The sequence below is a fragment of the Strix uralensis genome, chromosome 2 (genome assembly GCF_047716275.1).
Source record: "Strix uralensis isolate ZFMK-TIS-50842 chromosome 2, bStrUra1, whole genome shotgun sequence".
Lineage (NCBI taxonomy): Eukaryota > Metazoa > Chordata > Aves > Strigiformes > Strigidae > Strix > Strix uralensis.
Genome location: NC_133973.1, coordinates 6,036,717 through 6,061,653, shown reverse-complemented (window position 1 = coordinate 6,061,653; position 24,937 = coordinate 6,036,717). Strand labels below are relative to the sequence as shown.

Here is a 24,937-nt window from a genome sequence, read left to right as displayed (position 1 = left end):
TTTCACAGAGTGCCTCTCGTGCTGACACAGCGAGGAGCAACACTGGTCTTTGCCTCTGGTGTATTTGGTTTGTGTCTTGCTTTCAGCACATTGACATTTTCAGAGCAGACTGTGAATTATGCAGCTGGGTGAAAGAGGAGACTCTGCAGGACTCTTTAGTGTTTAATGGAAACTTAATTTTGCCTCTTTTCTAAGTAATCTTGAACGGTGTGGAACCAGTCACAACTCTGTGCTGCATAAAATGTTCCTGGCTTTGTACAGTTTCTCCTTTCGTAAACCCTAATTGGGATTAAAATGTTTGGCTGCGTTCCCACTGGTGGTAAGTCAGTGCAAATAAATGCAGGAGAGGACTCCAGGTGTCCGGCCACCCCAGCTATTGACACAGGAAAACACAGCACTGAAGTTACTTGTTCATCTGATGTTTAGTGTTTTCTTGTAGGTCGCTCAGATTGTCAAGCATGAGATGGAAAACGCTGTCAAACTCTCAGTAAAACTGAATGTTAAAGTGAAAATTGGCCCTAGCTGGGGAGACCTGCAGGACCTGGAGCTCTGATGTGAAATGCAGCTTTCTTGTGTGCAGTGAGGTGGAAGGTGCCACGGACTGGGCAGGGCAAGAGCCCACGACAGAGCTGCGTGTGGTGCAATCCTCCTGTATCGTGTTTCTGCAGGCGGCGTTGTGAGCTGGCTTCTGAAATGTGTGGTGGAAGCTCGTATGAATTTACCAAGCCAAACCTTTGAAAGGTCAGACGGCGCAGTGAAGCGTGTTTACAGAACTGTGAAATTATTAATTGCTAAAAGCGCAGTATTTAAATGAATTCTGTTAAAATAAGCTTGATCTTGTAATTTAAAACAAAACCCCAAAGCTAATGAATTTATTACATGTGAAATGAGCTGGATTATTATATTAAAACAAGACGCAAAGATAATTTGGCAGTTCTTGTGTGTAATTGTGTATAGGACAAAAAAAAAATCATGTTTGCACTTAATGTTGAATTTTACAGGCCTCTGCTAGGATCCTTTTGTACTGAATTTTGCTGATGATGTTCAGGTGCTGAAATGGCTTTACAGCTGGCTGGATTTCTCACTGAGCAGCTGTGGCAGTGTTCACAGTGACTGGAACTGGTTCTTGGTTGGCCTCCGACTTTTAGGAAAGCATTTTGGTGACTGCTGTAATTCATCCTACTGCTGCCTTGCAAGCTGGCATTGAGAGGGATATTATTTGGACTCTCTTATAGTTAACACAAAATTACCAGCAAAAACATTCCTCTTTAAAGAATGAAACGCAATTTATTGGTTAAAAACTTAACACCAATTTGTATTTTTGTGAAGGAAAAAAAAAAAATAATCTGTCTGGCCAGTCGAAGTGACAATCTTGCTGGAGTTTGAGGTCTAGTGTGTTAGAAAGGTGTCGCTGAAGGGTGGTGAGTGACCTGTGGTTCTTCATCCAGAGACCTGTCTCCTAGGGAAGCCTCATACCCTGCCTGTTGGTAGCGTCACTAAAAACTGCTCAGGTTTCCCCCGTGCTTTGTCTCAGCATCTTTGACTCCATCCCCGTGATCAGGCAGAAGGTTTTTCTGGGAGTTTGGACTTGTCAAGCTGAGCTGGTCCTGAGACTGACTTTGGTCAGCTGCCGGGATCAGATGCTTCAACAGAGGGGGCAAGGAAGGAGCTCACAGGGAATTAATCCACCACTATTTGGCGTTGCTCTCCTCACTAATACCTTCTGGTCTGGCTAAACCTCACATCACATAGTTTCATTTCCCTTCCAGGTGGTTACAATGGTTATACAAGTTCAGCTGTTTTTGTTAACTTCATACAATGCCTGGCCTTGAATTCTGTTATTTTCATCATGTAGCCTTTGTATGTTAGAAGAGAGGGAGGATTGTAGTGCCTCCCATCATCTTCTTTACACCTCTAATTATTTTATCATGCCTTTCTTCTGTAGTTCCTCCCTAAGGTAAGCAACCTCCATCTTTCCATTCTTGCCTCCTGTGAGAGATTTTCAAGCCCCTAATTATTCTCTCATTTCTGAACTTCTCCCGGATCCTTTTTAAGAAGTGTACTTTTGAAGTTGCCTTTATAGCCCGATCTGAGAGGATGCGTACTTGGCTTTCAGCAGCCTGGTAGCATGCTTGAGTTTGTTAACTTCAGATGCGGCGCTTCTGGCATGGCCGTTATCCTGACATCAGAAGTACCTGGCACCGAGGTTTCAAGAACACGGTGAGTTTTAAAAGATGTTAATGGGCCCTGCGTACAAAAGGCTGCATCCTGGACTCTGATCCACCACCTGCCTGTTGTGCAGCAAAACGGAAGCGTGGTATCGAGTCAAAGCCCCAGGCGAGGATGCTGTGACTGCCCTTCTCAGCACCGACTTGGCCACCTTCCCTGTTTCATATGTCACTTTACATTGAGAACATTTGTTTCCTTCCTGCCTGCTCTGTGCTGTGGTTTTCTACCGCATCTGTCACCTGATGGCTGAGCTCTTTATCCACAACGTTTGGTTGATAGACAGTTGTTTCTTTTCTTAGCTAATTAAAGCTTTTGTTATTAACAGATCGGAGCCTCGGCACCCTGGTGTCTGACCATTTGTGCGCTCTGCCTGTGACGATGCTGGGTTGGACTCATTATCAATGCATATGGCCTAATGATTTCCTGTCCCTGCGTGTCGTGTCGTGCAGTGACACACCTGTGCTGTATTTCAGGCCTCACCGGAGCTGCTGTAATTTGAGTTGCTTGTTGTTTGGCACATTACATTATTTTCCTCCCGCATACTGTCCTTAGAATTTCAGAAGGATGGACCTCACGCATATTTCCCAACAAGCTCTCTAGGTAGGGGTGGTGCTAATCAATAAGGGGATTGACACAGAACTAAACTTATTTTGCTAAACAAACTCAATGAGTTAATTTTAATTAAGCAGTAATTTGGTGTGAATGAGAAGATAGAAGGTGGCCACTGCTCTGTGAGTGAGGTGACTGCAGTGTTTGAGTCATGATATTAGAACTGGCTCTGAGCTGTTGCCTGATTGCTGCTATTTACATTCCTTAATTCTAATTAGACTTTAACTATTAGTGAGACTAAGGGGAAGCAGAAGAGGGCTTGGGTCAGGTGAGCAGAGGGACTGATTAGCACTGTGCAGATGATGATAGCTGCTATTTTCTGAAGTTGGTTGGCTGCTCGCATTACTTATTTTTGCATGTGGGCCCCTCACCTCTGATGGGCTGAGGCCTGTGTTTAGTTGGAAACTGGGCTTTTTTCTAGGTTGGGACCTGCTAACCAGCGCACAGCTTACTCTCTGTCTTGTAGCCAGGATAAGCTGCATCTGATTGTGCTCGCTCACTGTTCCTCAGGTGGTTTGTGTGTGTCTCTCTTCGCAGTCCACCCCTGCCTCCTGTTAGCTGGTGTGCACAGCACGTGCAGCACCGTGCCTGGTCCGGCGGCCCGAGAAGACGACGGCTGAACGCTGCAGGAAGAGGTAGGAGTTCTGTTTGTCATGGCAGGCCGTCACTCGGCATGCGGGGGATTGCTACCGCAGCCTCGTCCTGCCCTGTGCCATGTGCTGCCCTTGCCTGGCTGCTGCAGCAGCAGGTGGGTGTCTGTCTGTCTGCCAAAGGGAACTGGGGGTGGATCCAGTCCTGACAAATAGCTGTGGTCACCAGGAAAGCCTTGTCTTCACCTCGTGTGAACCTGTGTGACCCGGCTCCTCGCAGTGAGAGCCTGTCCCCTTGGGCTGCCGAGCAGCCTTGTTCCGTTCGGCTCACATCCCCTTGTCAAAACAACTCAAATTTCGATTCAGCCTACTCCTGGTGTTGGGCAGAACTTCCCCGGGCTTGGTAGCAGGAACTCCTGCCACTGATATTTGATACAGCTACTCAGGCTTTCTCCTCACATGCAGACCACAGGCTTGTTTCGCCTTGGTCTCTCTGCTGCAGCTTTCCTTCTGTCCCTGCCTACCACAAGTGCTTGGTGCTTTCTTGTAGCTGGGCAGTGGCGAGAGACGGGCAGGTGACAGAAGGCGACACACACATAATCTGATCTGGTTTGGTCCTTCAGCCCTTCTCCTGTGCACCACAAAGCTGGTGCAGGGTCTAGAGCACAGGTCTGATGGGGAGCGGCTGAGGGAACTGGGGGGGTTTAGTCTGGAGAAGAGGAGGCTGAGGGGAGACCTCATGGCCCTCTACAACTCCCTGAAAGGAGGGTGCAGAGAGGGGGGATGAGTCTCTTGAACCAAGGAACAAGCACCAGGACAAGAGGGAATGGCCTCAAGCTGCGCCAGGGCAGGGTCAGACTGGCTCTTAGGAAGTATTTCTTTCCAGAAGGGGTTGTTGGGTGTTGGAATGGGCTGCCCAGGGCAGGGGTGGAGTCCCCATCCCTGGAGGGGTTGAAGAGTCGGGTTGACCCAGCGCTGAGGGATCTGGTGGAGTTGAGAACGGTCAGTGTGAGGTTAATGGTTGGACTGGAGGATCTTCAAGGGCTTTTCCAACCTAGATGATTCTGTGATTCTGTAATTGCATTTAATCAAGAGGAGAGTTGTAGAGTTTTCTTGCTCTTTTCTCCTATAAATCTGTAGCTGAAAAGATGGAGCTGGAAGCCCAGTAGCTTTGGCTGATGTTTTTGACCCTCTCCTGGCAGAGCAACTCAATCATGTTGGTTCATAATTGCCCTTTAATGAGCTTGCTTCTGCCCTCCTGAGGGTTCAGCTGGTAGGTAACTGCTTTTGACCCGAGGTGGAAGTGAGGGGAAGGGTGCTTTCAGCGGGCCGAGGAGCCCAGGTACAAGGCTGGGGCCTGGTGTGGCGATCACAAGTGCCGTGTGAGCTCCCTGCGGTAAAGCATAGGAACGTCAGCTGGGATCCAGGTTTTTTAATCCCTGCGTGAGCTGTGGGAGGGAGGCAGGGAGGGAGGTGGGTGCCCGTCCCCACCCCATCAACATCCGTGGCTGCTCTTTCATATTCCTGAGTGAGCGAGTAGCGTAAACGTCACCCAAAGGCTTTACGTAAACCTTGCGCCTTTGAAATACTATAAAGAATCTAGGAGTAGAGGTTGGAAAAAAAGAGAGAACTACACCAACTAATATCAATTCTTTCCTTTATTTTCTTTCCCTCTTTTTTTTTTGGTTGTTACTGGGGACTCGAAACAGCCTCAGTTAAAGATGCCTTAGTTTTCCTTTTGTGACGCTGATTTAGGGTACCTGTGGAAACAGGACGTGGTTAGCGCAGGAGCGTGGTTCACCCCGGATTAGCCTTCCTTCTGTTAACGACTCGTTAACAAACCCCACACGTATTCTGTCCACATTTCCTTGACACTGAATCTGAATATTGGTTGCTATTTAAAAAAGTACAATGTTTGATTTGTTGATTTAATCACAAAACAAAACACATGAATGGAAACACTCATTTACATGACTATTGCTTATACATCTAAGATGAAGAGTTGACTACAAATGGCCACACGTAGTTCCTTAATGAGAGAGAGTGTGTTCTTACTGAGACCATACCAAGGCAAAAAACCATTCAAGACTGAAATACACTGTGCTTGAATTCACCTTTAGGTTATGGAAAAGGATGTATGGGGGGCAGGGTATTTAAGGGGTGTAATTAACAGAAATCTGGCTTTTTCCTTGTGTTACGATCCACAGAGTTTAAAATAAATGGAGGAGTCCTGAGGTTGAACACTGCTCTTATTCAAGCTGCAGTGTTTTCTTCACTTCCTAAATTGTATACTGAAAAAAATACTTTTATATGCATATCTTCATTACAATGCACATGTTGATGTGTGAAAGGGCTTCTGTGAAAGGAATATGTAAACTGGTTCAGAGGATTTCTCTGTGATAATTTTATGCAATATATGTAGTAAATAGACTATTTCTGTTAAATATGTAACAAGCTATATTCTGGTAATATAGGGAATGTCTAATTGATGTACATAGTTGAATTGTAGAACTGTAAAAAAAAAATTAGAAAACAGATCATTATACAAAACAAAAAAACTGATTCTCAAATTTTCCTTTATCATGTCTTTTAATTTGGGATTTGAAGCTTAAGTTAAAAATCTAGGAATGGATTTTTTTTTTAAAAATAAAATAGCTTGTACTTCACTGAAGACTTCCCAACTCTCAAAACATATAAATAATCTAATTTAATGTATTTTCTCTGCGTACTCTGTCTGTTTACATCTCTAGGTATAAGATTAAAAACATCTGGTCAAACCCAGAGCTGTGTGTGAGCTGCTGGAAGTTCTGTGCATCTGGGTTTGGATGTGGTTGTGATAGAGAGCTCCTGTAAAGAAGAACGTGAGGGAACAGGGTATCCAAATGAACAAAAAGTGTTTTAAATTGAACTAATACTTCCAGCCAATCTGCTCTACTGTAACTGAGGATTGTGATGTTGAAGATACGTCTAAGTTTAGGATTTTGCTTGAGGTGGTGCTGTCTTAGTGGGAAAGGTGAAAGCACATGATTTCAACATCCAGCGACAGCTCGTGTCCTCAATTTTCTTACAGCAAGTCAGGTCAGGTGCTGTGCTCGTGGCTTGGAATGCTGCATCTTTATGCCTTTCATTACCAGCCTTTAGTAGCGTTCAGGTCAGGCCTTTCAAAAATCCCACACTCCCCCTCATTTCACAGTAAATCAACCAGGCAAGAGTTTTTTCCTCCCTCATTGAAGTTTTTAAGTGAAGGTTTTTTTCCACGTACATGGTAAATCTTGATAGAAAGCATTTAACAGTGTGCACTAACAAACTTATACAACATATACATTACATATATATATTTATATATATAGAATGTTCTATATACAAACATATACAACTTTTTAGATCTCTACAGACTACAAGAAAATTGATAATTATAGTCACAAGTGGTGAACTTAACAGAAATAGTAATTTGTAACTGTCTGGAAATATGTAAAATATGTAAGAGTGGAAAGCAAGATACAGCTGTGACCTGATGGGGAGTACTAGAGAAAAGTTGCTGAAAAGATTAGAATTAAAAATTGTAATTTTGAGGGATGCTAGATTCCTATTTCTCTGTTGCATAAAAATGCAAATGGAAATCTACTGGCAGATTTTTTTTTTTTCCCCCTGATGTTAAACTAGAGACTGTTGGCAGCCAAAGTCAATCAGGCATTGTGTAAAAGACTTGTTGAAGACACTTTTCTCTCTGGGCTTGCTGTTGTGATTAGCAATTAAAGTTGGTCTTAAATTTTTACACGCAAGTCTCAAATGAGTGAGCAGGCTCTAGCTCTGGCCTGAAGATGTTTCCACTGAAATCAAGGTAACGGGGATCTCTGCAATATGAAGCCACCCACATGAGGTACGGCTGAAACCTTACGCAGAACTGGTGGCTGCCTTGTCATCGAAGTGAAGCAACTGCTGCCTGGGCCCCCCGTGGTACTCCGCACCGGGCTGCCTTCCTAAAGGCTGCCTGTGTTACACCAGTTCATGGCAGAAACTGGCCCCATAGCCTGTGGGGGCACAAGTGCCACACTGGAACTGGTGATGGCTTTTCGTTGGCACAGGCCCTGTGCAGAAGCAAGTGTAGAGCTGGTACAGAACCAATGCTGGTGGGGCAGCCCTGGCTCGGTGTTAATGAACTCTGCTTGGCTTCTCTGTACGAGCAGAGAAGGCAGGAAGAAGAAGGGCTAGAAGGTTGGTTAGAGGGCGTGAATGATCTGCTGCCCCAGATGATTTTGTTGCCCAGAGACTAGTGGTTTTGGAGTATAGACCAGAGCACAGGCAGAGTGAATATACATTTAAACAGAAGGTAGAATCGCTATAATGTTGTTCTCACTTATTTCTCATTCTAGATGCCTCATTACAGTGGTGCTTCCTCACACACACAAGAAGGGGTTCCCCAACCCAGTTCCTATTGGCATCAGCGTGGTGACTTTGCTGTTTCCTCACACCCCTCCCCAGGACATCCTCTCGGCTCACGGACAACTCCAAGTCCTTAACTCTCAGCAGAAACCTGGGCTTTGACCTTTTTTCCCAACAAGTTTCTACATTTCTCGCCATTATAGAGCAGTTTTTCCTGTGACAGAGACAAACTTGTTGAGCTGAGCTAGACCTGTCAGGGCCATAATTTTGATTTTTCCTGCAGAGAAATGTAAAAATCCTGTAAAGCATGAAATCCCTCTTGTGCTACAATGTGAATTCAAAACTTAACACCTCAAATCTGTTCCAGCCCTTTGACTTGTGCAGCTGGGCTGATAGTGAAGTCAGACTTCTGGACTGTACAGATTCCTGGGCTCCATTTTGTTGTAAGAAAAGGAAGGATGTGGGAAAAGTATCTTTGAGAGAGATCATCTGAACACCAGGGTGATATAAACAGCAGTGAAGTTAAGGTCAAGTTAGGAGGGGGATGCTGCCTGTCTGCATCAGTGTCTGTCAGGATTCCTTGAAGGGACAGGATGTCAGTCTTCTCATATAGAAAATTTTGAAATGCTGCTTTTCCACCTTTTCCTCACTTCCCTTTTCTAATTTGAAACTGCATCCAGGCACATGAAAACAAGCCTTCAATGCCTTGTTTCCAAGCCAGTCTTGGAAAAATTTCTAACTTAACAGTTGACCTGTGAGGCTCTTGTAGGCTACTGTGGCTGCAGCACACTCGGGGACTAGGAATCTATTCATGTAGACAGGTAACAGGTTCTGCTTACTGTTCTCTTCTCTAGCTGCAGGTTGGAGAGTTTTCTGCAGAGTTCACTGTAGAAGCCACTTTAAAGCAGAAGCAAATCACTTTTAGCAGTGTGAGCAGAAAATCAATTGTCACTCACCCATGGTGTCATTTTATATATATGCCAATTCAGCACTGTATGTTGACAATTGTTTGCTTTTCATGCTCCTCCCCTGACCCATCATTGAGTTTTGCTGCTCTGATCTCCCCCCCCCCAGCTTTCGGGGGGGTTGCTGTGCAGTTTCCTTCGCATAATTTCAACTGACCACTTAAGAGCAATCGCTGCTCTGCAAGCTGCTAAGCAGCTTCTGTGAGCAGACCTGGACGGGACTGTGCTTTCCCATCTTGCCTTTCCTAACTTCAAGAAGTGATTTCCTAAGCTGGTTTTCTGTTCCTGCTGCTGAGAAATAAGGCAACCAAGTGATACAGACACCACGAGATGAAAAATGCCACAGCCCCCTTCAAGGACAACGGAGATGGATCTAGAGCACATTTTTAACAGTACAGGTAAGGATGACATGTTATGTGCTCTGAATTGCAAATAAACCCTTTATGCTCGTGTTTTAATGACGTTTCAGCTAGTGCCTGTCTAGCTACTTTAAAAATCTGTAGATTTTGGGCAGAAGAGTTTGGATTTATTTATTTTCTGGTAGGAGTTAAAGAGCACTGATTTCAAGGGAAATAAATAGATAAGAAAATGCAGCTCAACTCATTTTTATGTTGAGAACAGTAGGAAACATGCTTGAAATGTACTGGCTTTTTGTAATGTCACTTTTAAAAAATAAAGATTTTTGCCATTTGTGGTTTTTTTTTTTTGCTCAGGATAGAAATAAATCCCATTTTTCTTCGGTCACAACATGCTTTCTTTTTCTTTTTTTTTTTTTTTTAAGATGTCAATTAGTCATGCAAAGTTTTATAAGTGCATTAACATTTGAGTTTGTACAGAATATTTTTAACCAGACGCACTCCCCACAGTTCATACCTACAGCTTCTGAAAAAACTACATGCCACAGTGATGGTTGAGTTCCTTTTGGAAACAAACTGGCTACCGCATGAGCCAGCTGTTGGACTAAGACCCACATGATTCTAGCTTCTGTGTCACGGTCTGTAAAATTTCTCCTTGACTCCCACTGTGATGAATCCAATAATAGTAACAGGAAAACATCTTCTAGGAGAAAAAAAAACTGTCTCTGGCCAGTGACTGGTAGATTTGGGAAGGAATGTTGCTTCCCTGAACAGTGTTCTTAAAGCCCCAAGCAGCTTCTTTGAAAGTCTAAAACTGGTACCACTTTTTGTCCTTGTATTTCAGCATCACCTACAGAAATGGGAAACAAAACAAATGGATATAAAGCACTGTTCTGCATAGGAGGTATTATGCATTAACTGTCACGTTAAGTGCCCATTAACTTCATAGGTAAAAAAGGAAGAGCAGTGTAGTACTTTAATAACTGTGTCATCAGGTCTTGAGTCCACTGAGACTTTGTATTTAATAATTGTTACATTTTAAAAAAATAATAAAAAAATAATTACCTGCTATTGCTGTTCATGAAAAGATTTTTCCTGAGGAGCTTTAACTACTTTTTCTAGAAGAAAAGTACAGATGTATGGGAATAACCAGGAACTTGGTTTTTACTGTAGAAAGAAGCTTATCCATGGAGCAGAGTAGATATGCCCTGAATATATAAACTTTTTGCATTTCAGGGCACATTCTTTCTGCATATTTTTGCCTCACACTTACAAAAGCCAGTAAAAATGTAAAGGTCTTGTCCAGAAACGTGAGGCATGTTAAATGAAAAAACATGCATTTTGGCAAGTATTCTTTAATGTTGTTTTATCTTCAAGGAAAATCACTTTAGTTGATTCCCAGCCTTAACAGCGTGGGATGGAGGAGCTTTCCATTTCCAGCTCAAAGCACAGAAGCTGTCTATTCCAGGCAAGCCCTATTCTCTATAACCATACCACAGTCTTGAGCTGGAAATGTTCTCTTCTTCCCAGTAAGATCTGTAAAGGTTCCTATATACACATCCACCTACCTGTTTTTTGCCCTACTGCATAGATGTGCTGCACTAAGTGGCTTAAAAAAAAAAAATAATCATAATGAATTAGTGAGAAAGGCAAGAGACAGGAAGTGCCATGTTCTAAATTCAGAGGATAACAATGGATGCTCATTTATGAACACATGAAAGGAAGGAGGTGTGCAGTGGCGATTTATTTTCGGCATTTTCATTGGGAGCAAGAAAGATGGTGTGTCAGTTAACATGAGTACACCTAAACCAACGTGGCTGGGTGAACAGGGAGAACCCTACTTGACTTTCCTGAAGGGAAGCAAGGGCTCAGTTCTGGGGGTGTGGTGCCAGGGCCCCTACCTCGTGTGCATGTTTGGAAAACGCCTCTGCGCTGGCCATCATGCTCGCAGTCCTTTCGTCCAGCTCTCCCAGCTTCTGTCCTCTCTCATCGAGGGCGATGCGGGCACGAGTCAAGTCCCCAATGACTCCTCCTGCAGCTCCTCGCACGCCTTCGATTCCACCCGATCCGGGGATGTGCTGGGCAAGACTGCGAGAGGCTTTTCCTGCCGTGGCCTCGCCAACTGCAAAGGAGATGCGGACAAACAGACGGGAATGAGCTCCTGGCTGGGGCTCTGTTGGTGCTTCTTGCCCTCGAGCTGCAGCCTCGCAGCAGCGATGCTTGAGTGTTTGATGTGCAGGTGGCACGTGTGGAAGACTTTGCTCTGTGCACCAGCACATCTAGGATGGAGTTGTGCCCCTGCCCACCTGCCCCCAACTCCCAGCTGCTGAAAAGAAGCTGCCCAGGTAAAGGAATCATGGGAAGGCAACTGAGGACTCTCCCCTTTCTTCATGCTGACATCCTTATCTTTTCATCAATGATCTAAATCTTGTGTACCACTCCATTCCTAGGTGACAAGGGCAGGGGATCCCATGAATTAATTTCTGACAAAAAAAACCCCACAAAACCCAAACCCTAATACATTACTTACAAAGCTCCTCTCTGTCAAAAGCTTGACCACTTCCTCCAAAAAGTCCTTTGAGAAAGCCTCTGTTTTGGGCTTCTGGTGTTTCCACAGGAGTAAACAAATCCCCAAGCATGTCCTAGCAGTGTCAGACAAAAGTCCATATGAAAAAAATTAGTGAGGCAAAAGCAATTCTAGGTGTTTTCTTTATTTGCATTAACGAGCTGCATGCATTAGATCTAATCAACTAGTTTTAAAAGAGTCTGTCGCGTGAACAGTATTGAGTACTTAACATTTGTGTTTCATGACAGGCAAATACTTGGGCTAACTCGATTCACTCATGCTTTCAAAGGGACTTGGTTTGTCACTGCCTAGTCTTATGTTCATTACCCCAGAGGAAAAAAAAATTAGAAGCAATACAGAGTGAAAATACCGGTGCTAAGATCACATTTTGCTTAGAAACAGCAGAGGCAACACTATAATTGAATAAACAATTTGTTGTGAATTATGAGTTTTGCTTTAGCGATTATCCAGGCAAGCAGGACTTGCTGTTTTTATAGCATATCTGAGTTCAGTGCTTGGTAGCAGTTTAGAGAGTTTGGTGGTTTGTTTTTTGAGTTTTGTGGTTTGTTTTGTTTTTTTTTTTTTTTTAAAACAAAATGGCATCACCTTCACTACAACCTCCCCCGTGTCCCCCCCGTTACTGCGCGTGTTGGCAGTAACGCTCAATACACAAGGTCATGGTGCCAGGTCTTGGAGCAGCCGACCCAAACACTCCGGCTCCGATTTATTTGCACTAGGAAAAGTGGGCTCTCCAGATTTAAACCGATAAAGAAAGCGTGCAGTCCCGTTAGCGTTCGAAAGCAGGAGGCTGTGTGCACTGAGGACGGTTGCTGCCCTGTTGCTCAGCTCTGTGTTTGCTCAGCCGAGCCTCACCAGCGACTGTGCTGCACAACGCGCCCGGAGGCCGAGTGCTGGGACAGCCCTGGGACTGCTACTGCTCCTCTGCACTGTCACCTGCTCTGGGGAGAAAAATTACTGCAGCCCTTTGAGCCTAAGTGGAGGCTCTCATGCAGCCTGGCTTTCTTTTGCTAGGTAGCAGGCGATACTGGGTCACCTGCTTTTTGTACACATAGAATGACGGTGGAAGTCTTTTACTGTCCTCTTGGCATAAAAGCCAAGATCTAAGCAGCCATACAAGCAGTCTGACAGTACAGAGAAGCAAGGGCTGTGTTTCCCTTTGGTTGGTTGCCATATGATGCTATTAAGGTTAATTAAAAAAAAAAAAAAAAAAAAAATCTAGTTTGTCACAGCCTCTCACTGTAGGTCCATATTCTAAGATACATTGATCAAACCCTTTGATCATTTTAGAATTGGTTCCCTGCTAAATAATCTCTTCTCCAACGTGCAAAAGCTCGTGTGCAGAGCTCGATCCTTGCAGTGTTTTTACAGACTTGAGACAGACAGTGCTGTGATGCGAGTTGAGCAGCTCAGCACATGTTATTCCCTAGGGCATAATGAGTGCTGGCAGGACCATTTCTTTTATATTTCTAGTTCACTGCTAATTATATAACCTAGAACTTAGTCCCCCTCTTTTTTTCCCTTTTATTACTCGTGTTTCTCCCTGTAACCTCTCACAATTCCTCCTCTTCAGTAAATGACTTTTTAATTTGCATTTTCATTGTAAAAAAAAAAACCAAACAACTTAAATCTAACATTGTAAAGACCTTTTCCTCAAAATAAATTATTTTAATTAGACCATTTCTATAGCTACTGTATTTTAATGTACAATAGGAGATGCTTTCCTCATGTGGAAGAAGGGGAGTACCCATTATTGGAGTAAAAACAATGGTAAATAATTAAAAAATATATTAAAACAGAGCATATTTTTTGATACTAACCACACTGGTTTGTCTCACGCTCCCACCTATCTACCGAAAGCTGCAGGTATTAAGATATTTTTAGAGTTAAAATTAAAAATGATAAAAATATGGGAAGGAATTCATATTTTCACTGAGGCAGTTGCTGTGTGATCGGACACATGCTGGTACCAACTGCCGTAGCTGCCATCCATTTGTAGCTTCCCCTTCTTTCTCTTCAGTCATTTTTAACAGTTGGTTTTTCATACAGTAGGACTTTGAGAGAAGCAGGCTGTGAAGAGTCCCATTTGGGCACAAATCTGCCTCTGTACAGAGCCAGCAGAGATGGCAATTACGCGCGGGCAGGCTGCAGGCTCGGGCCAGCCAGGAGGGCACAGGAGCAAGGTGACAGATCACGGAAAAGTCCAAACAGCCACAGAGCTGCTGACCTCTCTCTGCTGCTTTGACATCATTCAGCCAGGGCAAGCGGAGAGGAACGCATCTGTCCTGCCCCAGCAGCACAGCCTTCACTTCAAATACTAATACTAGTGCTTAGGGATCTGGTGGAGTCGAGAACGGTCAGTGTGAGGTTAACGGTCGGACTGGATGATCTTCAAGGTCTTTTCCAACTGAGATCATTCTGTGATTCTGTAAAATCTAGCCATAAACACGTGGCAGTTTACATCTCAAAGGCAATTTACAGAAGCACAAAGGCACCAAAGTAAGAGTGTGAGCCCTACCTGCAGATTGTCACACATCTCCTGGCTGTAGGTCAGGCGCTGGATCTCTGTGGGAGAGCTGAGATACAAAGCTTGCCCTTCGTTAGTGAAACAAAAGGTCCGTGCTATCCTCATGTCTGTTACAGGCAAATAGTTGATGTCCAGCAGTGGGCGAAGGCTGGGCAAGCTGAAGAGAAGCAGGCACTGAGGTTAGTCACCAGCTGCTACACATCATGCACCTGCTCTGTGGCTGCATTTTAAACCAACATTTAAGTTTATGCTTTTCATAACTGCAATAAAGTGCAGCTCTAAGCTGAAAAATTCTGCCATAAACACGCTGCCTTCCCATCATACTTTGTTTTCCCACATGGAGAAGTTTCAGCTGCCTTGCCTTGATGACCCTTCGACTTCTGCTACTGCCTGGATTTGGGACATGCACGTGGCACAGTATGGCTTGTGCCACGTGGCTGGGCAGCTGCTTGCACCCCACGGACAAAGGCTCCAGCATTGCCTTTGCCGCCCTCCAGCTTCTCCTGGTTTGCCATTTTGGATGGCACTTTCCAAAATCTAAATGACCTGGCTGGGCAAAGGGGATATGGTGAGCTGAGAGCATGACTACAGGGCTACTGCACGGTCAGCTCGCTGCTGGAGATGACAAGGAAGGGAAACGAGGTGCTTCGAGCGGAAAATCTTCCAAAACGGCAAGAATGGGACGTGCTGCTTCGCACTGGATAAACAGTACCTTTCTATGCCTGAATTTCTCTATACTTGCCATAACTGAGCAAAATTACCAGGGCTTTCTTTTATGATAGTTAAAAATCATCAGCCATCAAATTGTCACAGGTGGGGGATTACTAGGATATAAAGGAGTTTGCTTTGCTGTGCAGCTGCCTTAACTCCCCATGTGGAGACCGGCCAAGGTATGGCAGCGGGCAAGGCAGGGCATTAAATGCCCCCCCCCCCCCCCCCCGCCAGGGATCGAAGGCAGAGCATCAGGCACTCTGGAGCAAACACAAGTGGAACGTGATGGCACCGTGCCACCTCTTTGCTTAGTTTTGCCACGAGATTAGTTAGATAAGTACCTCAGTGTCATGATGTGCCCATTGGCACAAAAGCACGCCAGACAGACGCTGTTACAGAGGGTGACCACATCTGCTCGCAATAAAAAGGACGTTTCGGTGATGTTGTGGACATAAAGACATGTTTGGGAAGGCAATGAGAAGACTTTGGCTTGTTTTTCTGAACAAATGACTGCAAATTGATGATCACCCATATCCTGGGAGGAAGAAGGGGAATGCATGACAAGTTTCCTTTTTCTTGTTTTTTCACCATCATCAGCACTGTGTGGGTCCCTCCACACTTCATACGGTGGATGTGTCAACGTCCCCATGCAGTCCAAGCACGCGAAGGTCAGCACAGCTCCTTTCAGTGTCAGAACTGTGCCTGCAAAACATAATATCCTCTCACTGGCACCGCAATTAAACTTGTTGTCAGGACTGTGAAGGCGTGCAGCTTAGCTGCCATTCAGCTTTTGTAAATAGAGCACACGGGTTGATCTAGCTAAGGTGACAAGTCTTCCTCACTCCATTCTTTCTGACCGCAAAAGAAAGTGAACAAACAGGCTGCCAGTACTGAAGACGTCTCAGGCAGCCTATATGAAATAATCTATATAATACATGCTATTGAATACCATAAACACAGGCTGTTGTTTATCTCTACTTTATACTAGTAGGGTAGTTATTCCCCAGCAGTGAAATTGCTCTCCTTAGTCTGGTGACCTTCCAGACAAACTGGGGGTGGGAAACCTCTATTCCTGTGCATCCTCCGATTTTTGTCATTATTTTATTTTGAACATACTAAGCGCATACTGCCTCTCCTCAGACCTGACCTCTCTGAGCCCTCTGTTCTCTCTGCTACACCATCTGTCACTCACTCAGCCAAGGATCTCTCCTGGTACATCAACCTGCCAACATTTTTGTTTCCTTTCCTGAACTCCCTTCTGCTTTTTTTGCAGCATTCCAATAGTAAGACAGCCAAACGGTTCACAGCACCCTAGATAGGATTGCATCAGACCCGTACACAGGATTGTAACTTCACAATATGAAGGAACCCTGCTCATTTCCCTTTCCTCATGGGAAACGTGTAAATTTGCCCATGACACAAGATAATCTTGGAAAACAACACAACCAGAGTGACTCAGTTCATCAAGCTGCGAGTCTCTCAAGAGGATCTTTACCCGTGTGCCCTCTATGCAGTGAGCGACCGTTGCTTGATACATGTATTGAGAAACTCCTGCCCAAAAGGCCATACAAAATCATGCAGTTATTCCCCTTGTTGTACCAAGACAGATAATAAACAGGAAAGAGCTGCAATCTTACCACTTGGCGACACCATGACAGGCTCTGACTGCCGTAAGTCGTCACTAGCAGGCAGATTAAGGGAGAGGATTAAGACCATACCAAGGCCTGTTCCAACCCAGAGACAGGGGGAGACAGCAGAGTCATTCTTTCGGGCAAAGGACTCCATGAAGTACAAAGCTGTAATTGCCTCCTTTGAGTCCCTGTCGATACTGGACACGCTGGAGCTTCGGGAACGGCTGAAGGAGTTTTCCCTATTTTCTGTGTAAATAAATACAAGCAAACAGGCATAAGTTGGCAATCCTAGAACAGGCACGAGCCTGCAGCAAATACAAACTCCCTGTAGAGTACAGAAAATACAGTTTTCCTAACCTGAGCAAACATTCTGATAGTAGCATGATACCAGCTTGCTGCCAGTGTATAAAGAAGTGTGGAAAATGCTGTCAGACCTCATCAGTTAGATCTGCATTAGAAATGGCTGTTTATTATGGAGATTAGCATAGACTAATTAGAATTTACAACAGCCTTAGCTCAAAGGACTTCTTCTAAATAGCATGAAATAATTTTAGGCCCATATGTTACCAATGCATTTAAAATTAATCCATGTATCTCACTGCTGCAGGACATGAGGGGAGACGCCGTTACCAGCTTCAGAGCATGTGTCCTTTGCTCTGCGCGCGGTTCCATCAGTAGGATGTTCTAGCACTGCGTTCACAGACATCGTTTATTGTCAAGCTATCGATAACTGCTCTCTGGGGAAAAGACACTCATTGGTAAACTGATCCCATCATCCAAAACGTCTCAGAATACAAATCAACTCTGTCTTCCCAGGGAGCAAAGTGAGAAACCTCCTCTGTGCCCTTGGCAACAGCTGCGTGGTGAGCCAGCACAGAATAGTTCATCATGGGACAGGGAAGGGATCTTACCCCTGGACTCGGCACTGGTGAGGCCGCGCCTCGATTACTGGGTTCAGTTTTGGGCCCCTCACTCCAAAAAGGACATTGAGTGACTCGAGCGTGTCCAGAGAAGGGCAACGAAGCTGGTGCAGGGTCTGGAGCACAGGTCTGATGGGGAGCGGCTGAGGGAACTGGGGGGGTTTAGTCTGGAGAAGAGGAGGCTGAGGGGAGACCTCATCGCCCTCTACAACTCCCTGAAAGGAGGGTGCAGAGAGGGGGGATGAGTCTCTTGAGCCAAGGAACCAGCGCCAGGACAAGAGGGAATGGCCTCAAGCTGCGCCAGGGCAGGGTCAGACTGGCTCTTAGGAAGGATTTCTTTGCAGAAGGGGTTGTTGGGCGTTGGAATGGGCTGCCCAGGGCAGTGGTGGAGTCCCCATCCCTGGAGGGGTTGAAGAGTTGGGTTGACCCAGCGCTGAGGGATCTGGTGGAGTTGAGAACGGTCAGTGTGAGGTTAATGGTTGGACTGGAGGATCTTCAAGGTCTTTTTCCAACCTTGATGATTCTGTGATCTTTCTGCCCAAGCTTTAGCAGGCAACAGCAGCCAGCTGGAGACAGAGCCCTATTGTCCTTGCTGCAAATACATAGGTATGGAGACGCTCTCTGAACTTTGCAGAGCGAAATAACAACAAACAGGGTCTGACTGCTGTAGGGCAAAGGATCTCTGCTTTGCTTTGCCTAGTGCCAGGCAGGAAGCACAAAGCTGTGTGAGGGAGCTCCTGGCATTAGCAGAAACTGCTGGTGGCAACACATTGGAGGCTATAAAGTTCACTGAGGCTAAAAAGTTACTGAAGAGTAAAGGAGCCAGAGAGAAGAACAGAGTAGGGCTGTCTGCTGGCACACTCTTTGCAAAACAAGTTGTGCCAGTGCTGCTATCAACCTGTAGTCAAAAATAGGGCTAGATCATTGGAAACCTCACATGCTCTTCTCCAACAATAACAACTAGAGGACTGGGAGGTTCTGGAGGTGGAAGAATAGTTGAAGCTATTGGACCGGAGATAAAAGGCTTGCTTCTGAACCTATCACTATGAAGTAGATCCATGTCTGGTGTGAAATTATCCTTCTAACAGCTCAGAAGAGAGAACTGTCTCTTCAGAGCCAGTAGAAATGTCTAAAAAGAGGAATACTTTCTGCCATGGTTGAAGAATAAAATTAGAAAAGGACTTTGTCACGTACTCCAACTTAAAACTGGGCTAAACCTCATATCATATATATGGCTCCTGCTCTCCACCAGAAGCAGCAGTTTTGCTGGTGAATCTCTTCCTCACACAACGTATTGCAGCATTGTATTCCCCTACTCAGATGACTCAGTGTCAACTGCTGAAATTGTCATCTTCACAGCAACTACCTGAGAAAGACTGGAGAGAACCACAGTGAAGCACTACTGGAACCACACCAAGCATTACTACATATGCTACCTTAAAAGTTGGCACACAGGGATGGGGGCAGATTCTCCTGCTGCTTTTTCACACTTGGGCCAGCTTCTGTTCTTTGGGGGCACCCGTAACTTGTCAAACAGAAGCTTCACAGGATAGCCATCCCTGGAACTTCAGTCCCACTCTCACAGAAGAGTAACTTACGCCTACTTGAACTTCCAAGCACTGCCCTCACCCCATTTCACCTTCATGTAGGCACTGTTGTAGCTTTCTAGTTCTGGCTCGGTACTGCTAAGTGTATCTGCATAAAACTAGGATGGTTTATTTGTGTGCAAACACAGCTTCTAATACCTTGAGAATTAGTGTCTCCCATAACCCCAAGCACTTTGTACTTCTCCTGCAGTGGACTGGTTGGCCCAGCTCCTTCCTAAGCACAGTGACAGCTGCCAGCTAAAGAAGGGGAAGACAGCAATTTCATCAGGGCTCCACATATATACATATCTATTATTTTTTTTTTCCCCAACGGGTACCTAATTTTTAAAAAAGTGTTATTATGTAATTAATTTTCTCTTTAACAGGTGTATTAATATCACAGTCACATAAAATTCAAATATGGTGCTGCTCAAACTGAGAAAGATGTTGAAAGGACAAATGCAGTTAGTGTAGGCGACATACACAGAACTTAAAATATATGATGTGCCATTTGCATGTGTCATCAAGCTTTCTCCCTCCCTAAATTAACAAGAAATGTTCCTCACTCCTGTGCAGTACAGTTAACTAATACGTCTTCACAGAACTGACACTAACAGATATAATCTTTGGGACACTTTTGGGAACATACTGTGCCATTTTCTATTAAATACACTGCTCAAACTGAAATTCTAAAGACCAGCACAACACATGTCAAAATTTGATGTCATTAAACATATCTGAACAGCAAACCAAAAACTGTGAAAGGCTGCAACCACTGTGTGACTTTATTGGCTAGCTCTAAAGCAAGGTAGAAATCTCTCCTCTTCCTAGATTCTGGGATCAAATTTAGTTTAGGCCTATTCCCTGGGACTCCTTTCTCAAAGAGATTATACCCCAAATTCTCCGTTTGGAAACCACTCTGTCATATCCTAGAGAAACAGAAGAGCACTCTCTTTGGGAAATTTTAAAAACTTGCCATATCCTTTTGTAGCATGATTGCTATGTTGTAAAACGATCTCCCATCTAAAAGTTGACCTGTATAAACACTGCCAATCCGTAGTAATCCTTAACCCAACCGCCATATTGTGGGTTTTCTCTTATATTTTCCTCTTCTCGCCCTGCACGATGGGTATAGCAAGAATGTCAGCTACATCTTTCTCCATGAGTCTGAACCAGGACCACTTCCAGGTACTCCCTGTAATCCAGGTCCAACAAAGTTTATTTGGATTCCCTGCTTCAGTAAGGGGACAGGACATTCATATGTAAAAGCAGACACTTTTCTGGTCCTCAGCTCTCTTTCCCTCTTCTCCTCCTCCGCAGAACATCCTGCTACATGACACTTTCCCATAAATGTGCTCCTGCCTCTACATTGCCTCCCACTTTGAGGGAGTCCAGTATTCCCTTTTCTCCGAGAGGCACATATCCAACTCCCAGGATCCCTCTGCTCCCACCCAGCTGTCTGTCTCAGACAACCGTGTCCTTTTTCCTCTTCTTCCTCTTGCAGACCTGGATTTTTTTGGCTCTTCTTTCTTTCCAAATAGGTCTCCAGGCTGTTCCTGCAGCTAGCAACAGAAGAGCTGAGAGCACCATCAGAGTGGTCCAGTGTCCCTGAAAGCTAACGAGCGACTGCTGTTTGGGAGATGCTGTTAGACTATGAGCAGCTCTGAGCAAAAAAAGCATTATCTGCAGTCAGTGCATTTCAAAAAGCTGCATTCCATGGGTTAAGACAACACAATATAAACACCACTACTCTTCTAACAGTAGTCCCGCTTTCTTCAAAATGTTTTCATTCAGCCCTGTCCTATGCATGATTTGGGTTAGTGACATGCAGATGGAAACTCAGGAATCAACTTTCTTCATAACACTGTGTTGAATTCCAGCAATGAGCAGCAGCATACAAATAGAAGGCTTCTGTAAATCTGCAAAACCTCTAACTTGCTACCCACCTCACTGACAGAAACACACAGCACACTTCAACTCACATGCTAGGATAAAAACGAAGCCAGTGTTTTTTGAGTCTTACCTTTGTTCATCCATGTGTGAGCAGTATAGTGAAGCTCGTCGTGTGAGAATGTACTGATTCCGTGTAATTGCTGAAGCATTGCCCGTCTGGAAATGTAACCTACTGCCACAAAATCGCATGCATTGCAAAAGGACAAGAACAATTGAGCCAACTGTCATCATGACATTTATACGAAGCAGCCCTGAGCAGTTATTGTCCTAGCTCTTTCCTTGCATGACAGAGCTGTCCTGCTGCAGAGCACTGGTTTCTAGGAGAAGATTTAATTTTAGGGCTTGGGGTTTTTCTGAGAATTTAAAAGATAACTTGACTAAATGATTCCATGTGCTTCAACTGTCCCTTTTACAGAGCAGATACTGCAGAGAGTTTTTAACTTCCTTTTGTTTAGTGGAAGTAAAACTGGAATTTCCTTACTTTCCCATGGAATTAGGAAAAAAAAAAAAATATATATATATATACATGCCATCTTCAAGGGAATGTCCTGACTTGTCTATTCTCAGCTGCAGCAAGGGCTTTGTAAGAGTAACACATCCTCACCTATCATCTCTTCCAAGAAACTGTCATTGTGATTATTTTAGAATAGTGGAGTTAGCACTAACACAAAAGCATAATTTTCTTCCTGAGGTTAGAAATCATGAAAGTAAAAGTATGGGGAATGAAGAAAAACTACCAGTAACAAAGATCAACATTTTCACTGCAAATGTTTACATTCATTACCGAAGAGTTTTGCAACTGACTGTCAGTGTCTTGGATGCTATTTATAGGTCCTTTCCTGGTTTTGACATACTGAGTAATTAAAACATACACAAAAATTGTCCTTTTTTGATACAGAAACTGATATATTCTGGAATCAAAGATAAATGGTTTATATTCTCCTCGCTTGGAGATTTCTAAAAGTTTTAATCCCAAATATCAGACCTAACAGAAGCTAACGAAACTATTAAGACATTTGCCAGTTTAAGGATCATCATCTTAAAATTTTAAGAGAAATCTGTCACTTTCAAAATTATATAGTTAAGAAAGCATGCAAAGCGCTGAATGCCAGCGTAAACATACAGTAAAGGAATTATACTTCAAACATGAATTTGCACATGGTAACATCAGAGACACAGCGACCAAACCGTATTACTGACGGCAATGCTTCAGCAACACAGAGGAGAAAAGGGCAGGAAGAAACGCTGCAGGGTTTCCACATTTAAGAACACTGCACGTTTACTTGACTAAAAACATCTTCAAACGCATTTTAATAGCACCACTCTAAAGCTGCATTCCACATAAAGCAATTCACTAGAAAGCAGCAGAAGTTGTCTTAAGCACAAACAAAGCAATAATAATCTGGAATTTTACTGTGAATGGTTTCCTACCAGATCAACTCAAATAAGTTTCCCTAAAACTCTGTTGAAAAGCCTGTGACTATACTGCTTGCAAAGCATTCAAACGAGGGTGATGATGTCTGCGCTTACACAGAACTCACAGTTGTGGGATGCCTGACCCTCCCTGGAAAAAGTTCTGAAACGTATTTTCCTAAAGTTGCTACAGTTATAGCAGTGTAACCTGAATGGCTTCATGGAATCGTACTGATACAAGACTGATGTAAACGATAGCAAAAAAAGGCCTGAAAGAGAAAATAGATTCAAGTCACCAGACTTGAATCTTTATTTTGATATTTCCAGAATATGGTAAAGTTCAGGCTTAGGTTTTAGTTCAGCATGTTTTAAAACCAGAAGGGAACTGTTAGGGCAGATCTTCATCTTGAAAATGGAGTAGAAATAAGCATTTTTATAGAAAGATAAAAATTTGAGACATCTTTACAGCTAATCTATGCTACTTCCATATTCATTTGTATGAATCACTTCCCTCGACTTACACAAATAAACTGTCTTCACATTCAGATCGCTAGGAGCTCAATTTGGATATAGGTCATAATTTTGGACATCAGTTTTTTTAATCAAAGGCATCACAATTCTCTAGAACTTAAATCCCAACCTAAAATATCCATTCTGCTGAAGTGTCTTTCATAACACTGATGGTTTGGGAAAGAATAGTATGTTGTATAACTTTCATATGTGAAAATACTGAAGAATAAAGTGGAGACAAAAGACATTATAGGCGAAAACACTTGGATTCATTCAATAACAAAGTCAAAATAGTTAATGTTATAACAAAGCAAGTGAAAGCATTTTAAAGGACTCTTTTTACCCTCTGATAGATCCTATGCTTGTGTAACTGAAGTGTAGTTAGAAAAGCTTTGCTTTAAAAAAAAATGTGGAACAGCTATCATCACATAACTTGAACAATCTTAGAATATTCCTATACTCTTCCCTAGTTCTCTATACACAACAGCCCACCACCTATTCCATTCTGTCACAGAAGTACCAGGAACCACCCAATAGCATGTTCCACTTCCAAAAATGTTTCAAAAATTATTTCAGACGTAGAAAAACAGTTTATGTTGATCTGAAGCGATTGCTAGCAAGCACAAAAATGCTAAAGTTGAGAATGCAGTGCAAAACACACCCTCCAAATTCAACATGCCTAGAATACAGTGTGAAATTAGCTTAACTTGGAATCAAATAATCATTTAAATTAAAACTGACTAGACATTCAGTGAATGTAAGAAGAACAAAATTTTCATTTACTTGATTGTTTTAAAAACAAGGAAAATTTGCAGATTCCTGAAAGAAAACTAGTGGATCCTAACGTCCTAGTAGAACCTGACAGAAAATGTACTCCAAGGAAAAACCAAACATGAACTCTACCTAGCCCAACAGATTTGGAATTTAGGCACCAGCAGCTCGCATTCACCCATGCAAGGCTCTTCTCCATTTGTTCCCAGGCCCTTCCTAGCCATTAGACATGCTCTTTCACAAGGCACCTCAGTCTTTGGATGACCTCCCCCCACTGCTTTTACCAGGGACATAAGGCATTGCAAGCTCTGTAATGACCAGATTTAGGCAGACTTAAACATCACTGAAACCTCTGAGAGAAACCAGTGGTTAGATCTGATAAAGATTATGATTCAGTCTAAATGATGACAGCTCCACTGGCTTTTTGCAGTCTAGTGACTGTAGCACCCAGCAGAAAACTGGAGGCTGTAAGCTGTAGGCACAAATCAGTCTAAGAGGACCAACTCCATCCATCCACACCTTATGCATCTGTGACCACAAGGTCTAATGACGAACAGCATTCTTCATGTCTCCCCTGGAAGCTGAGCCCCCGATGGCTACAATGCTCAGCTGAGAGGCTAAGCCTAAGGTTTCTGGCCCTTCTGGTCCTATTTTTTATTTACCATGGACCTATTATAAAATATGAACATGTTCTGGGGAACTTGAACACCATTTCTAGGGTCTAGAAATCCCTCTTGCCATAACGATTTTTTATTATATATTACATTTTATATATATTATAGAATATAACATATTTTTTATGCATGTCCTCCAGCAGACTTCCCAGGCAAGTGGCATGCCCCATCGATTTGGTTAGGACATCCACTCGCCGAGGCACTCTCTCAGACTGCATCCTAAAGGGATGGATTGAAGTAGGTGGGCTGAATTGTCCCCTTACTCCCAGGACCAGTGGTCATTATTTTTGATGTGTCTGTATCACAGGCAGACCAGATTTTGCCCCTTGTTCACCTTTAAAATCTCTCTATGTCTCCTTTCTAGGAGAAAGCAGAAAAAGAAGGTTTTTATTTTACATACAGGAGAAAACAAGCACACACACTATCATCTCCGCCATGACTGAAAAAGAACTTAACACTATGGACAAGTAACTGTGGAAACAATTATATTCCCCCAAGAATAACCTATGGATTTTACAGTTCAGT

At 43.6% G+C, this 24,937-nt stretch overlaps 2 protein-coding genes across 3 annotated transcripts in view; one reads left to right on the top strand and one right to left on the bottom strand.

Annotated features, from left to right (window-relative positions):
* The window catches only part of POLQ (DNA polymerase theta), a 53,984-nt gene extending 53,058 nt beyond the window's left edge, over positions 1–926 (top strand). Inside the window, 1 exon segment of the mRNA XM_074853457.1 lies at positions 440–926. Within this exon segment, the coding sequence (XP_074709558.1) occupies positions 440–553 (114 nt within the window). The 3' untranslated portion in view covers positions 554–926.
* Positions 927–5,068: 4,142 nt separating this feature from the next.
* The window catches only part of STXBP5L (syntaxin binding protein 5L), a 219,599-nt gene continuing 199,730 nt past the window's right edge, over positions 5,069–24,937 (bottom strand). For both annotated transcript variants that reach the window (XM_074853538.1, XM_074853547.1), the window contains 6 exons: positions 16,592–16,831; positions 15,296–15,656; positions 14,235–14,400; positions 11,663–11,774; positions 11,034–11,254; positions 5,069–9,982 (listed from right to left, as the gene is read on the bottom strand). In XM_074853538.1, the coding sequence (XP_074709639.1) occupies positions 9,941–9,982; positions 11,034–11,254; positions 11,663–11,774; positions 14,235–14,400; positions 15,296–15,656; positions 16,592–16,831 (1,142 nt within the window). In that variant the 3' untranslated portion in view covers positions 5,069–9,940. The remainder of the gene's footprint in view (positions 9,983–11,033; positions 11,255–11,662; positions 11,775–14,234; positions 14,401–15,295; positions 15,657–16,591; positions 16,832–24,937) is intronic.